The following is a 15011-nucleotide window of genomic DNA, read 5'->3' on the forward strand; positions in this document are numbered from 1 at the left end:
ACGCGTGCCGCGGGGCGGCTGGGCCCGTGAGCCGTGGCCGCTGAGCCTGCGCGTCCGGAGCCTGTGCTCCGCAACAGGAGAGGCCACGGCGGTGGGAGGCCCGCGTACCGCAAAAAAAAAAAAAAAAAAGTGCACGTTATTTATAAGGGACAGGAAATTATGCTCTGATAACTTTCTTAGAGCAATCCTTTATACCAGAAAAAAAGTACAGTAACATATTTAAAATATTCGATATGAAAAGAAACCAAGGATATTATATTTAGCCAAATGACGTTCAAGAATAAGATGAGGAGTCCTGATTTGTGTGGCAGCAGTGGTGTTGGAAGACAATCACTCAAGAATAATTAAGATAAAATCGATAGGACTTGAATACCAATTCAGATGCAAGATGAACAACAGGGACTAGTCAAAGATGTGACCCAAATTTTTGACTCAAGCAGATGAATGGACAGGAGAAACCAGTTCAGAAAACAGGAAGGCGGGTTCAGCTTGAGACTTGTTGAGTCTGATGGGACGACTGTCTCTTCTTTTGAAGAAGGCCCATCCCTCTCACTGGACTGCCCTCCCATCGAACTTCATTCCCCAAACTTCCAGGCCCTCCCAGACTGCACGCAGAGTGTGTGACCCACATACCCTCACACATTCCACCCTGAATATTCATTCAGTCAGTATTTCCTTAGTGCCTACTTTGTGCCGGGAACTGTTCCAGCTGCTTGGGATACAGAGTGAACACAGCCAACAAACAGCCCTGCCCCATGAAAGGTACATTACAGCAGGGAAAACAGACAATAGTAATAAACGTAATCGATTTAACAGTGCCTAGTATGTTAAAACCAGATAATTTCCATTCAAAAGAAGAGTTAGAATAAGTGGGGACAAGACTGTTCATGTGAGAGGCAGGGAGGGAAGAGCCACTTCATATAGTGGGTCAGGGTAGGACTCATTGAGAAGGTAAGCTGAGAGGGAATGCTTCAGAGAAAACCAACCATGCTGATGTACGGGTGCTTTCGGGGCAGAGGGAAAAGATGGTGCAAAGGCCTCCTGTGGGAGTAAGCCTGGGCGCTGGAGAAACAGTACAGAGGTAAGCGCGGCCAGAATGGAGTGGAGCAAGGGAAAGATCAGTAGGAGTGAGAAGGGACTCAGGCTAGATCCTAGAGGGCCCTGAAAGCCACTGCAAGCCCTCTGGGGTTTCACTCTGAGTAAACAGCAGGATTCCTCCCGAGACATCCGAGGAGCCTTGTCATCAGCTGGGTCCACCTGGCCCCTACGCCGTTCTACAACCCAACCTGGAAGGCTCTCTCACTAAGGGCTTTATAAAAACCACACATAATGAATTTAGACTGACTTAACCTCTGCTATGCGGTGAACTATAAACTGTTTATTGAACAGTTAATGTAAGCATAATTATTTATGCAACAAGCTGTAAATAATTTACAGTATGGTTAGGAAATTAACTTCCCACCTCTCTTCACTAAGGCACTGGTGAACTGGTGAAACCCAGCCAGCTGAGACCAAAGGAAATGTTGCTTCTCTGATCACGTTCAAATCTTCCAGTGTTTTCATTGCCCTGCTCCTGAGCCACGTTGAGCTGCATTACAGGCCTTTTTCGTGTTGAGGCTTTTGTGAAAGGGGCAGACAATTCTCCATCTCTGTCCCTAACCACTCCTAGCTCACATTTTAAGGGTGGAGCCTTCCCCAGCATATGGTGTTGGACAGCTCACAGCAGCCTTGCCCCTAACTTGTGGCTGACCCATGCATGCAATGCCAGAACCAGGAAGGAAGTAATCTCTCCTTCGATGAATCTGCACGATGTTTCCTGCATCACCTATTGTGCTGGGGATGGCCTCTGTCTCTCCGTGTTCCCTGCAGTGACCCTCTGCTCCAAGCTGCAGCACTGGAAAGAGTTTTCAGATCACTCCCCAGAAATCCCCATTTTCATTATTCATCCTAGCCCTTTTGACATATGTGTTCCATAACATTTTCGGTTAATTGAACGGTCCTGTATAACACGGTAAGAGAGTTGATCCTGCTTTTCAGATATTCCCAGGAGTGCTGGCCCACGAATACACCTCGAAGCTAATACCTGCGAGTCATTTATGAAGGGGATATGGATACTGGCATCATAGTCACTTTGTTCTGTCCTGTCTCCAGGTTTTGGCTTCCAGCAATCTATAGAAGGACTTGAAGGTAGGGAAGAGATTTGGAGTCTCTAACAAATCAATATTTTAAAAATCTAGCATAGTTCCAAGCATGCTATAAAGGAAATATTTTTTGAGTACCTTCTGCTTGCCGGACACATATCAAGCGCTTGCCCGTGCAGTATCTGTCTTGCAGTTACAGAATGCTATTGATTATCCCCCGTCTTACAGGAAAAAGTGAGGCTCAGAAAGTTCCCTGCAGGTCATCAATGACTGGGTCTAGATCTCAATCCAGGTCAGCCTGCCTCCAGAGCCTGTGCCTTCACTACCTCCCCAGACTTTCCGGCACGCATGAGTGTGCTGTCGTTTCTGTTTCAGGACAGGGAACATGAATTTGGCTCTAGGTGACTGTTTCCAGTCTTCACAGCTGCCTCCTCTCTGATGACTCAGGAGCAACCCCTCTTGTTAACTTTATCAAACTCTGGCATTTTGAAGACACAATTAGTACTCCCTGGCCTTCCCTTAACTCAGGAAAAACTTACTTTTGAAACTCTAAAAAGGATACATGTGTGTACGTGCATTGTCAGTATACATATGAGAGCCGGCGTGATGCTACTCACAGTAAGAACACCTGATGCGGATCCATCACTCTGGCCTCATCCCACTTTCACCTCTTAATAGCTGTGTGCCCTTGCATGTGACGCTTGCCCTCTCTGAGCCTCAGTTCCCTGACCTCCTCATTCCCAAACCATTGTCTCAGCCTCACCAAGTTCTTTCAAGCGCCTCTGCTGAGACTTCCAGCCTCCCAGCCTTTTCACATGCTGATCCCTCTCTCCCCATCTCCTCTTCACCTTGCTGATGCCTACGTATCCTTGGAATCTTGGACTAAATGTCTCTCCTGAAGTAGGTGTCTCTGACTCCTAGATGAGCTTATGTCCCATGTGTCCCATGTGTCTGGAGCACCCTGTCTTTCCCCCATCATGACACAGGTCTCAATTATTTAACTACCTGTTTACCTGCTAGACCATAAGCAGGGCAGGGCTTCTCTCTACCAGGCCTACCCTGCATCCTTCCCCTCGCACTGGGCCCAATACAGTGAAAATGCTCAGTGTCTATTTATGGAACTGAATTAAGTTTAAAAATCTATCAAATGGGAATAACAATGACCTGTACCGCCGTACCATCTCATCGGGTTATTGTGATAAGCTCCATAATCATTACTGCTAACATTTATTGAGGCTGAGCCCTGTGCCAACTACCAAGGAGATGGCTTCATGCAGTTCTCACAGTGACCCTGAGAGCAGGGCACTATCATCATCTTATCTTTACAAATGAGGAAACTGAAGCTTAGAGAGGCTTACGTGAACTCTCTGATATCACCCAGCTTGTAAGTGGCAAAGTTTGGCTCGGAACCCAGCCCATCAGACTCTAGACCCCATGTCCTTAAATGCCACTCTAAACTGCATTATGAAAGGCCGTGCTCTGTCCAGATGGCGTGTTTAATACTGTCAGGTAAAGATATAAATGCATTCTCACATGCCTGAGCTGAGTCATTGCTTGTCTTCAAGTTTCACGGCTGTAACACAGGACCTGATGTGTAGACTAAAGAGGGTTTAGCTTTGTCTTTCCTCTTTACTTCAAGGAGAGTATTTTCATTTGCCAAAGTGGAACATTTAGGAGAATTCACATATCCTACATGTCAGCTGCCATCCTGGTACCTCTGCGGGATTCTGGAAAAGGCAGGTGAGAGTCCAGAAGTAACCACTAGAGGGTTTCCAAGAGCAGGTCTACACCGTTGCCATAGACTCCATCAGCCTCCAGCCCCCAGCACTTGGACCCCCTTCCTCTACCACACTCTCACTCTATCCCCAGCCTCAGGCTCTGACCAAGAGTCCTCTATCCCCAGTTGTGGGCGGACTCCAGGCATCCTTAGGATTTGGCTTCAAAAGAGCCCCAGATGCAGAGGCCAGAAGCAGCTGCCTGTCCCACCAGGTCCTGCAGCCAGTACATGCATCCTGATGTCCTGGTGTTTTCTGTGTGCATTCTCAGCGCCAGCCTGTTCTAGAAGCTGAGGACAAACCTGAACAGGAGAAAATCCCAGTGCTCACACAGCTCAGGCAAGACCCCGAACAGGCAAGAAAGCACCAAGAATCCAATCTGGTCACAGTTATAACAGTAGCTGACGTGTTGAGTTCCAGCAATGATCCAGGCAGTGTTCTAAGCCCTCTCAATATATTACTCCTTAATCCTCCCCACAGCCCTGGGAGAGAAGACTGTTATTGCCCCCATTTACAGACAAGGAGACTTCTGTTGGGAGAGGTCACAGGGTGGGTAAGTGGTGGAACCATCACTCAGACCCATGCTCTAGAGCCCAGAGCCTCTCCTCGCATCAACTAAACACCACACTGGCAGCAAGAAGCTGTGAGCAGGAGAGTCTGGGATCATAGGAGACAGAGGGCCTGACTTCGCCTGGGAATATGTACACAAAGGAAATGACATTTGCCCTGGTTCTTAGAGGAGAGGAGTTGGCCAGGACGACAAGGACAGAAGGACTTCCACATAAATGCAAAACTGCCTAGAGACATAAAAATAGTAATACGACCAGAAGTTTCACTGAAATCAAGCATCAGGGGCCTATGAGGGGTGGCCAGGAAGGGGCCTAAGGAGAGAGACAGGGACCAGTTGATCAAAGACCTTGAATACCATGATTAGGGATTTGGGTTTAATCCTGAAGGCAATTTAGAGACACTCAAAACATTTTAGAGCAGGGCGGTGACACAACTGTGCAGAGACTCAGTAGAAAATGGACTGGAGTGAGTTAAATACCATACAGGAGGGTGACCTGTCGGGAAATGATGGTTATACAGCAGAGAGAGGACAGAAGGCTGAACTAAGGCAGTGACCTGGGAAGAAGTGAATGGTCTGGGAGGGAGATGAGAAGATACGAGGGTGAAGGAGGGAAAGGAGCAAGGCTGCCTCCTCAGCCTCTGGTCTGTGTGACTGGTGCTGCCCTGACTGAGACAGGAAACCCATCCAGGTAGGAGTTAGTTTTCATTTTGCTTGGTTTCATGGTGTTGCACGATGACAAGTGGGATACGCGAGGTCATGGCAGAAGTGGGGTCTAGACCCTACAGAAGGGTCCCTCAAAGAGGCCCCACACCTTCCCAGAGAGGAGAGCAGGCCTGGTGAAGCCGGCACAGCCCTGCCACAAGCCGGTCCACTCCCAGCCGCCGTCACTGTGCCGCCACATAATGAGATGTTCTTCTCAATTTTGGAGCCCGGGGACTGTGGCTCCTTACGGTTTGGACTGCGTCAGTGCTGAGCATCCCATAATTGCATAGCTCATCAGGTTCTCTGTCATTAGCTCTCTGGTTCTCAGGGCTCCACCTTTCCTACTGCATTTGCTGGTTGACCCCAACATAAAAAATCTGGTTAAACAGGGCAGCTCTTGCTGTGCAGCAGGCTCTGCCCGCTGTCCCTCCACCTCGCAACTCCCAGTGGTTCAACCATCCTCAGCCGTGAACTTGCAGCTGCCATCTCACTATACATGAAATCTTCCCATTGCAAGTACAGATGATCTGATTTCTCATACAAAGGAAGGAATTGAAAACTGAGGTCAAAGCAGATGGACTGGCAATGAGTCACACACCCTTCATGGTGGAAACCACCACAGTGAGGAGCCTGTAGGGTCTCCAGCCAAGGAGCTGGAGGGGCCAGGGGCCAGGACCAGGGTTGGATTTCCTCCATTTCCACAGTGAGCTGGAATCTGAGCCTGATGCTGGGAAGATGCCCCCTTGCCTGTGGGGCAGGGAGGGCATCCCAAACAGTGAATGGGGCTCACAGGAGCCCTGTCCAGTATCTGGAAGAGCCCCTGAGAGAAGTAGATGTCTACTCCCCAAGTCACCCTGCTCCTTGCTCCCTGATGGTGGCTTTCCTGGACATCTGGAAGGAGGTGAATAAGCCCCCAAATCTGGGTTTTCTGGAGCCTGGCAGCTTCCAAACACAAAGCCAGATGTAACCACAATCATCTTCACATACCAGGATACTGGTTGGATAAATTATTTTAAGCTGGAATTATCCAGGGTGGAGTTGGGGTGGGGGAAGGGAGGAGCATAGTCTTATACTAAGGCATTACAGTATGAAAAAAATGGGCTTCCTAAAATATGTCTAAAATCAGAAGGAATTAACTACCCACACAGCAAGCAGGGAGAATTACAAACAATAGAGCACCTCTGGGCACCAAGAACTCTCTCCTTCAGCCCTCACAGTGGTTTGATGGTTGGCGATTACCAACCCATTTTACAGATGTAGAAACTGAGGCTTAGAGGCATTACTTAACTTGTCTAAGACCTCATTGTTAATAGTCATAATAAAGTTAAAATTGATTGAGTGCTTATTACTTTCTGGACACTGTGCTAAATGCTAGAACCAATCTTAATGCTTACTTAACCCTCAAAACAATCCCATGAGGGTCACATAACTGAGATTTGGGAGGTGAAGTGACCTGGCCAAGGTCTCGTGGTAGATAAGTGGAAACAAGAATCTATGCAGTCTGAGACCAGAACCTTGGTCTTCCCTAAATGCTGTGTTCTTTAATGGTCTTCAGCAATTTAGCTGATATTCACACCCTCAAATCCATAGCTGGGGCTCTTTCTCCTATGCTGGACTTCCCTGATGTGATTATCAATGCCTTTTTAAAGATGGTGATCATTTAAAGACTACAGTATGCCTAGTCATTTTTCAAACTCTTGCCTTATTTCTTTTGGGGAGAGAGTAGGGTGTGTGTTATTTAAATTCAGGACAGAACTACTGGCCCACTGGCCCCATCATCACAGATCTCTGACGAGTTTGCACCAGAAGTACTGCCAGAACGGGAAGCCAGGGAGACCGTGCAGAGTGCGGAGGGACCCTCTCAGGACTCTGGCTGCGAAGGGTCTCCCCACCCGCTTCACTGTCCCTGCCTCGGCTCTTGCCACTTAGATTGCCCTCCTCATTCTTCAAAGCCCATCACTGGGAGAAGGTAACTGTGTCTGACCCTTCAGACGCCAAAGGGAACAATTCTTCCCAGTTCAGCAGACACATGTCCTGGTCCCCAGTTGCTGATACCAGTTCCTCATTGCCAGATAAGCTTGCTGGCCTGGCATCCAGAGTTCCCCAAAACATTGGGGGTCATTAGTTTAAGGAAATCTCTGCCTACATTCTTGTTGGTTCATTTTAACTACTTTTCACTCAGAATGAAACTTTAATTATTCCTTCAAAATATGGAATTTGGATTTCTCTGCCTTATTCTATTCCACCTGCTGTGTGAAGTGGAGAGCCTTCTGTAAGAATATATTTCTATGCCAAGAACACTTGGTAATGGCCTCCAAACTTTACCGAGTACCCCAGTGGGCCAAGGTATTGGGCTAGGTGTTGGGATTATAAAGGAGAGATGGTAAGAATATGATCTCCAAGAGGCAGGACCTTCTATTACAGTGAGACATAATCTCTCCACCTAGCACAGCACCTGGCACATCATAGGCACTCAATAAACATTTACTGAATGAATAAATGAATGACTGTAAATAAGCAATTATGGTTCAGTATGCTCCCTATGGCGTTTTGAAGTAAGGAGAAAGAATTTTGAGAGCACAGAAAGGATGTTCATCTCAAACTAGGGTATCTGAGAAAGCTTCCCACGCCAGCGCTTGGAAGGACGCCTTCAAGTTCACCAGGAGAAGAAGCAGAGTTGGAAGATGGTAGGATTTCAGACAGAAGAAACAGCATGTGCAGAACAGTGGAGGCGAGGAACCACATGTTGGGAAGACGGCAAGTTGCTAAGAGTAGTCAGAGGGGTGGAATGAATTCAGTCCAAAATAAGAACTTCAAATCAAGAAGCATGTTGGAGTGCTAGGTTTCATGGATTTATCTATATTATAACCTAGCGAAGCAGGGTGCACTATCCCCTCCCCTGGAGAAGAGCACTTCTCCAGGCTGTACCACGGGGCTTCCATAAAACCTGAACAGGGCACACCCTCAAATGCTGGAAGGGGCTCCCAAACTAAAATGTCTTACAGTTTCCATCCCAGCTACAAGGCCAACACTAAACTTCTTCACGACTTTCGTTGGAAGGAATAAGACCCTGTTTGTTTTGGTCAATGAGATTCTTTCATAGCCCTGAGGCACTGAAGTGGGCTACTTTTGTCCAGAAAAGGGAAGACGATCCAATACTCACTCACAGACTTCTAGAAGGTAGAGCTAAAAGGGTCCCTGGGGAAACTTTTGCCTACCTCCTCATTCTCAGATTAAGAAACTGAGGCTCAGAAAGGGAAAAGGATTGTCTGAGAACACACAGCAGGTTAGCATAGAGCCAGGGCTGGGAAGGAAGGAAGAGAGGAAGGAAGACAGGATGGAAGGAAGGCCAGCCTCTGGTCCCTGGTTGCTGCTCCCACTACAGTGTGCTCTCCTGTAAGACATTTAATGATGAAATTGCAGTGACATTTTTTCCCAATGAATTAAAACCAAAGATTAAAAATATTTCTGAATCGCTATGCTTTTTTTTTTTTTGCGGTACGCGGGCCTCTCACTGCTGTGGCCTCTCCCGTTGCGGAGCACAGGATCCGGACGCACAGGCTCAGTGGCCATGGCTCACGGGCCCAGCCGCTCCGCGGCATGTGGGATCTTCCCGGACCGGGGCACGAACCCATGTCCCCTACATCGGCAGGCGGACTCTCAACCACTGCGCCACCAGGGAAGCCCTAAATCGCTATTCTTTAGAAGAAAAAAAAAGTCTCTCCAACTGTCTGACTCCTTCAACCAGTTAAATCTTTGACTTACATTCAGAAACAGTATTTAAATTAATCAAGGTAAAACTCTAGCTTATCCTTTCCCTCCAAGCGGCACTTTTCCACCATAAAGAATGAGAATAGCTTGCTGGAGACAGACAGGGGAGTGTCTTGGAGAAAGGAACAAAATCCAAGCTATGGAATTAAATTTCTCACAGTCACCTGAAACTCCTCAGCTGTTAGTCATTTTTCAAACATTTATTAAACATTTATTCATTCAACAACCAGTTTTTGAGTTTATTCTGTGTGCATTTTAACCAAAGGAGCACAAATATGAATCAGAAATGACTTTGGCCCTCAGGACATTTATTACTGAGTAGGAAGGATGACATTTACATAACTCATTATAGTACTACTCAAGGCCTGGCCCAGAGTAAGTTCTTAGTCTCAAGTAAATTTCATTCAAATGAATGGGTGAATGAATGAAATTGATATCTATTACAGATCATTGCTAATGAGAAGATTCCACTGGGGCTAGGACACAGAGCTGCCAGAATTTGCTGGAGGCTAGGAGGGAGAATAAACTTAAGAAACAGAGCCCAGGAAAGGCAGTACTCCCCAAAGGGCAGAAGAGGGCCTGAAGAGTATTATGGCAGCTCCATTTCCCTCTCTGGGCCTCAATTTCCCTATCTTATAATGCAGGGAGCTCTGAGGAAACTTCCAGCAACAACACTGAATACCTCTATGATCCCAGTTCCCGGCACCATAAGGGAATTTAAATCCAACCTCTCCTCTTAAAAATATCTATTGAATCATCGTCCCTCTGCCTTTACAAGGTCACGCCCTGTGTTTCTGTGGATTTCTCTTGGGAGATGGGAGAAGGAAGGGAATATGATTCTAGCTTTGATTAGCCTTCCTTTTGGTTTAAACAACAGACAAATATCCAATTATCCCATTGACAATTACAGTATGCACATTTCACCGCAGGCGCAGAAAGCAACCCAGCAGCAGAAAACCAGCCACAGACCAAGGGTGTACACATGCAAGCCATTATCTACTTGGAGACAGGCTGGGCTGCAACGGCCCCACTGGCTCAGGGAAGCTGGGCGGGTCCTCGCCAGCAGGCCAGGGGCAACCCAGGAGGCCGCCTGCCACTAGCTGCAGCTGCATCCAGCCCTGGCTCGTTTCAGATTCCAGGCTGAACAGAAACACTGTGAGAAAGCGATTCCCTCACAGTGAGACACCCCAAATAAAAGCCCCAGGTTGTATACTTGCTACAAAACCAGGCCTGATCAAGCCAAGAGATAAATTAGTGAGTTGCACAAGGGAAGGGACCACGCCGTATCTGGTCACAATCATGTCCTTAAGCACACAAGTCCCACACAAAGCACGTGATCTGCACTCAATACATATTTTGAGAAATTATGTGGAAGGCTAGTAAATAAACAACTACTTGAATGAGTGGATGATTTGCTTGTGCAATGCCCTCAAGAACGTCGTGGAAAAGACAGCCAGGATAGAATGCTGGCCGCCACTCATGTTCAAGCACCATCTGGGAACATGTATCTCTGCTCTGATCCTTGTCAGCCTGTCCTGGACAAGTAGGTGACTTAACTCCTCAAGCCTCATTTCCTCATGGGATGGACGTTGTATGTGCCTCTCAGATTCCCCCTCAGGGGAGGACTTTTTGTCCCCAGCTGGCGGACCCCCCAGATACTGCCTCAGAGGCACCTCACCTGAGGTCATGCCTGCCCACACACTCCAACGACAGATCAAGGTGGGATATGAAGGTTCTGGCCACTCTGGCCAGTGAACAACTCTGATCCCAAAGGTCCCTGTGAGGTCAGCTGAGTCATCATCAAGCAGGCATCACGGCTCCCCAGCTCCCCCTGCCCAGGCCTGCTTCCTTCCTCTCCCTTCCACAGGTGTTGATCCCAAAGGCACTCCCTAATAACCATCTTGAAATCTCAACTCCATCTCAATGGCTGCTTCCCAGAGGACCTAAACTATGGCTCCCTCATTAGCAAAAGAGAGATAATAATAAGTATACACAAGGGCTATCGTGAGGACTGAGTTGCTATGTGTAAAAGCATCCAGCTTTTAGCAAATGCTGGATGACAGTGAGCCAACTTTGTTATGGGGTTAGTGAAGCCCAGTCCTTTCATCAGTATTCCCACCCTCACTGGCAGGAAACCAGAGAGAAAATGTCAGTGTCTCAGCTTGATCTGTGGGTAAGAGAAGTAGTGGAAGAAAGGAGAGAAGGAAGGAAGGAAGGAAGGAAGGAAGGAAGGAAGGAAGGAAGGAAGGAAGGAAGGAAGGAAGGAAGGAAGGGAGGGAGGGAGGGAGGGAGGGAGGGAGGGAGGACATGTCTGGATGTGGCCCTGTGTGCATCCCTCAGACTGGCCTCCAACCCACCCTGTAGGAACCTCTCCATAGAGAGGGTCCAATCAAAGGACTGGGCCATCAGGATCCCTGCAGAAGATGAGGGCTACGCTGCGATGGTAGAAAGCACAACCCTGGGAGCAGGCAGACAGGTGGCAACACCCGGACCACCATGTCTGGGTCCCAGCACCACTACCACCCAGCCCAGAGCCAATGGAGGGAATCACTGTACCAGACACAAAGAGGGGAGCCCAGAGACGCAAGAAGAAAGCAAAGATCAGCTAGAGACACAGCAGCCACAGTCTCCTGCTACCCAGAGTGCTGAGGCCCTGTCTCCTGCAATCCCACCAATAAGTCCCTGAACCCCCAGGGAAGTATTTGAACCTGAGCTTGCGAGGGTTTCCACTGCGGAGGGAGGGAGGGAGGAGGGGTGTGTTAGTGTTACAGGGATGGCCTGGTGACGTGTGGGTTGGCACCCTGAGGCCTAGAGAGACCTTCCTTCCTGGACCCCAGCACCTACACGACCTTTAAAAGCACTTACGACTGACACCCTGTTACAGACAATAAAGCTGGTGCTCGGACAGGTTAGGTGGCAGCCAAAGTCACACAGCTGATAGGAAGCGGAGCTGGGATTTGAGCCCAAGTCTGATTCCAAGGCCTATATGCTTTCAACCACTTAGAGTTCCCGTATTACAGTTTCCAAGAGTAGGGTTTTGTGCTTTGGCTTGTCTGTTTTATTATTTTTAAATACGAAGACCTCCCAGGAGATTCAGACACAGTCAGTGTTGAGAGAACTATCACACACCTTCCTGTCGCCCACGCCAATTCAGCTCAGGATCCCAACCCCTGCCCTCAGACTCAGTGGCTCCCTGCCCTCTGTTCTCTTCCAGGAGCCTGCACCTAGAAAAGCTCTATTTGATGCTATTTACCTGTAAGGATCTCAAATACCAAAGGCCTAACGCACAGGATTCACCCAGGCTGTGAGATGATCCCACACAACTTGACCATATTTATTTATTTTGTACATTGAGGTGAACAATGGCACTCCAGAGTGAAATTCAGCCTCACTGGAACACAACAAAAAGTCAATTATCCAGCATTAATTATTTATCTGGAGACAATAACCACGGTGCTGTTCCCCACGAGAGAGGCTACAGCTTGGAGCAAGAGGAAAGTAGAGGTGGCTGCTATTGTCTGCCCATAACGTGGCATCAGATCAGACAAATGGACCCCTCTGACGTCCTGTAAATACACATGAGCCTCCGCTGTGAATGTAGCTCATGCACATGCCTCTAGAACACAGACGATTAATAGGGTGGTAGAGGATTAACAGGATTCGATTCCCCCAATATCCTGGGGAGGTCTGCCCTGGCAATGCCAAGCTATGACTATATGAAAGGAAATACCACCTTCTCTCTGCAGCCTGCCCTGCTCTAACAGAACTGTAAGGTTGAAGACATTCTAAACAAACATTTTTGCAGGTTGCAGTGTTTGTGGAACCATATTAGTCTGCTGTTTTCCTCCCAAGGTATTTACTGTACAATGTAAGTTAGAAAACCTGTCCTGACTGACTCGAAAAGCATAGTGATCTGATTCCTAAATCATTTTTATGTAATTTAACTTTCTTTTATCTTTAAAAATTCTGAGGAGCTTGGAAGAGAGAGATCAGTGGTTACCAGGGGCTGAAAGAGTGCCAGGATGTGACCTACCTTGGCTCCGTATTCTCTAGTCCGGGGACATACTCTTTATTTAAAGATGTTAACGTTGATTGAGCAGTACTTACTCTTTATTTAAAGAAGAAGTTAACGTTGATTGAGCAGTTTCTATGTTTCAGGCAGGTGATTTATATATCTTTATACATCTTTATAAAGTCTCATCACAACCCGATGAGGTAAGTATAAATATCTCCATTTCATAGATCAATAAACTGAAGCCCGAGGTCACAGCTAATAAGTAGCGGAACCAAGAATCAAGTTTGGGTGGAGTGGGTCCCAACTCCTAACCACCGTCCTAAACAGCCCTGTGATGACAGCTTCCCCAGCCCCCAGCACAGCCTCTGGTCTGACCATCCCAACACCCATGAGTTCTGTGGAGGTGTCCCAAAGCCCTATTGCCACAGCTGCTGTTGCCCATCTGGATACACAGTTTCCAACCTACTACCTGGGCAGGACAGGTGATGGAAAGACTAAGATTCCTCTTCATCTAGAACGGTTCCACTCTTTTCTGATTATAAAATAATACTCAAAAATCAAACAAACAATATAGAAATGCATGATGTAAATGAGTTGAAACCCCCTGCAATTCAGGTGAGGAGTTAGTAGAGATTAGGTGGTAGTGGTACCATAATATATTTAAAGCAAAATACTACAGAACAAAACAACGATTTAACGGCCCTGCAAGTGCTACTTGGATTCTGCTGCCTCGAAACATCCCCGTCAAAATGTCTGAGCAAGGAATGAAGGGCTAAGTTTGAGCCTTGAGCACTCAAACTGCAAAGTTCCTCCATAGATCAAACCTGCATTAGAGTGACCAACCATCCCAGTTTGCCCAGGACCGAGGAGTTTCCAGGCACACAGGAATCTCAGAGCCAAAATCAGGACAGTCCCAGGCAAACCGGGACAGTTGGTCATCACAGATTTGCTGCCCTGGTGCCTCCACCTTTGCTTCTGTCTCAGGCCTCCAGGACAAGTCATGTCAGATCTACACCTGCTTCCCCATCCCTTTCACCTGTGTGAAGGCAGCTCTAGAGCCTCAGGTCTTTCCTTCCCAGCTCATCATCCGGGCCTCACCTGCTGCTCAGTGAACTCCTCCCCCACCCTCCCCACACTGCCGCTCAGGGCAACAAGTGCTTCCCAAGGATCAGCTCTGTGCCCACTCCTGTCCCTGGTGCTCTGAGAGAAAGCCACCTAGTGGTAGGCTGACCTCTTCCAAGAGGCTCAGAGAGGCCACTTCCCCCAGTGGCTCCAGCCTCCTGGCCCTGGCGGGATCCACAGCTGCCTCTGGGGTCCCCTATCTTAGCAGCACACTTCACTTGACACTTTGCTTCATTGTCTGCCTGAATCTTAAACTAGCTCCTTGGGGCAGGATGTGGCTGACTCCTCTGTGCCCCAGGGCCCAGTTCCATTTGTATTTGCGGAGTGACTGTGGCATCCCCGATACCTCGTCCTAAGCCTCCTCCCCAGCACAGTGCACAGACAGAAGGGGCCACCTGCAAACCTCAGGATCCTGGGGCTTGGCCTCAGCCAGAGTCCAGATGGGGCAGGCCTTGCCCTGAGACACAGCAGTGGGACTTACCGCTGACCCGGCAGGGGGATGGAGTCCAGGTGGCGGCCTCCAGGCAGCGCCATCATGTTGACGCCAATCTGCAGCAAAGCCTGCCCACAGCGGTCGGGGCCCTGGAGAGAGAAGGCAGAGTGGGGTCAACGAGGGCCGCCCGAGTGAGGAGGCGCAATCATTTTCTCTCCCAAATCCTGGCCACAGGGATTCATCTCAGGTGTGGAGGGAAGGCCCCCTGGCCCTCCTCTGCTGTTTCAACCAGTTTATACTCCACTATCCTCACACAAGCAATGCAGTACTCAGGTCTGATCTTGATTCTAAGCCCCTAGAGCCCACTATGAACCCCTAGAATCTTTTCTTATGTCTCATGGCCCAAAACGTACCTAACGCATTTTGCTTTGCACCAAATATTGGGACACATAGACTAGCAAATATTGCATAGGACATACTT

At 48.2% G+C, this 15011-nt stretch overlaps 1 protein-coding gene across 3 annotated transcripts in view; it reads right to left on the minus strand.

Moving 5' to 3' along the window:
* Window positions 1-15011, minus strand: part of INSC (INSC spindle orientation adaptor protein) — a 121198-nt gene that overhangs the window by 73070 nt on the left and 33117 nt on the right. For all 3 annotated transcript variants that reach the window (XM_060304430.1, XM_060304431.1, XM_060304429.1), the window contains exon 2: window positions 14579-14679. In XM_060304430.1, the coding sequence (XP_060160413.1) occupies window positions 14579-14634 (56 nt within the window). In that variant the 5' untranslated portion in view covers window positions 14635-14679. The remainder of the gene's footprint in view (window positions 1-14578; window positions 14680-15011) is intronic.

This window comes from Globicephala melas, chromosome 8, assembly GCF_963455315.2.
Source record: "Globicephala melas chromosome 8, mGloMel1.2, whole genome shotgun sequence".
Classification (NCBI taxonomy): domain Eukaryota; kingdom Metazoa; phylum Chordata; class Mammalia; order Artiodactyla; family Delphinidae; genus Globicephala; species Globicephala melas.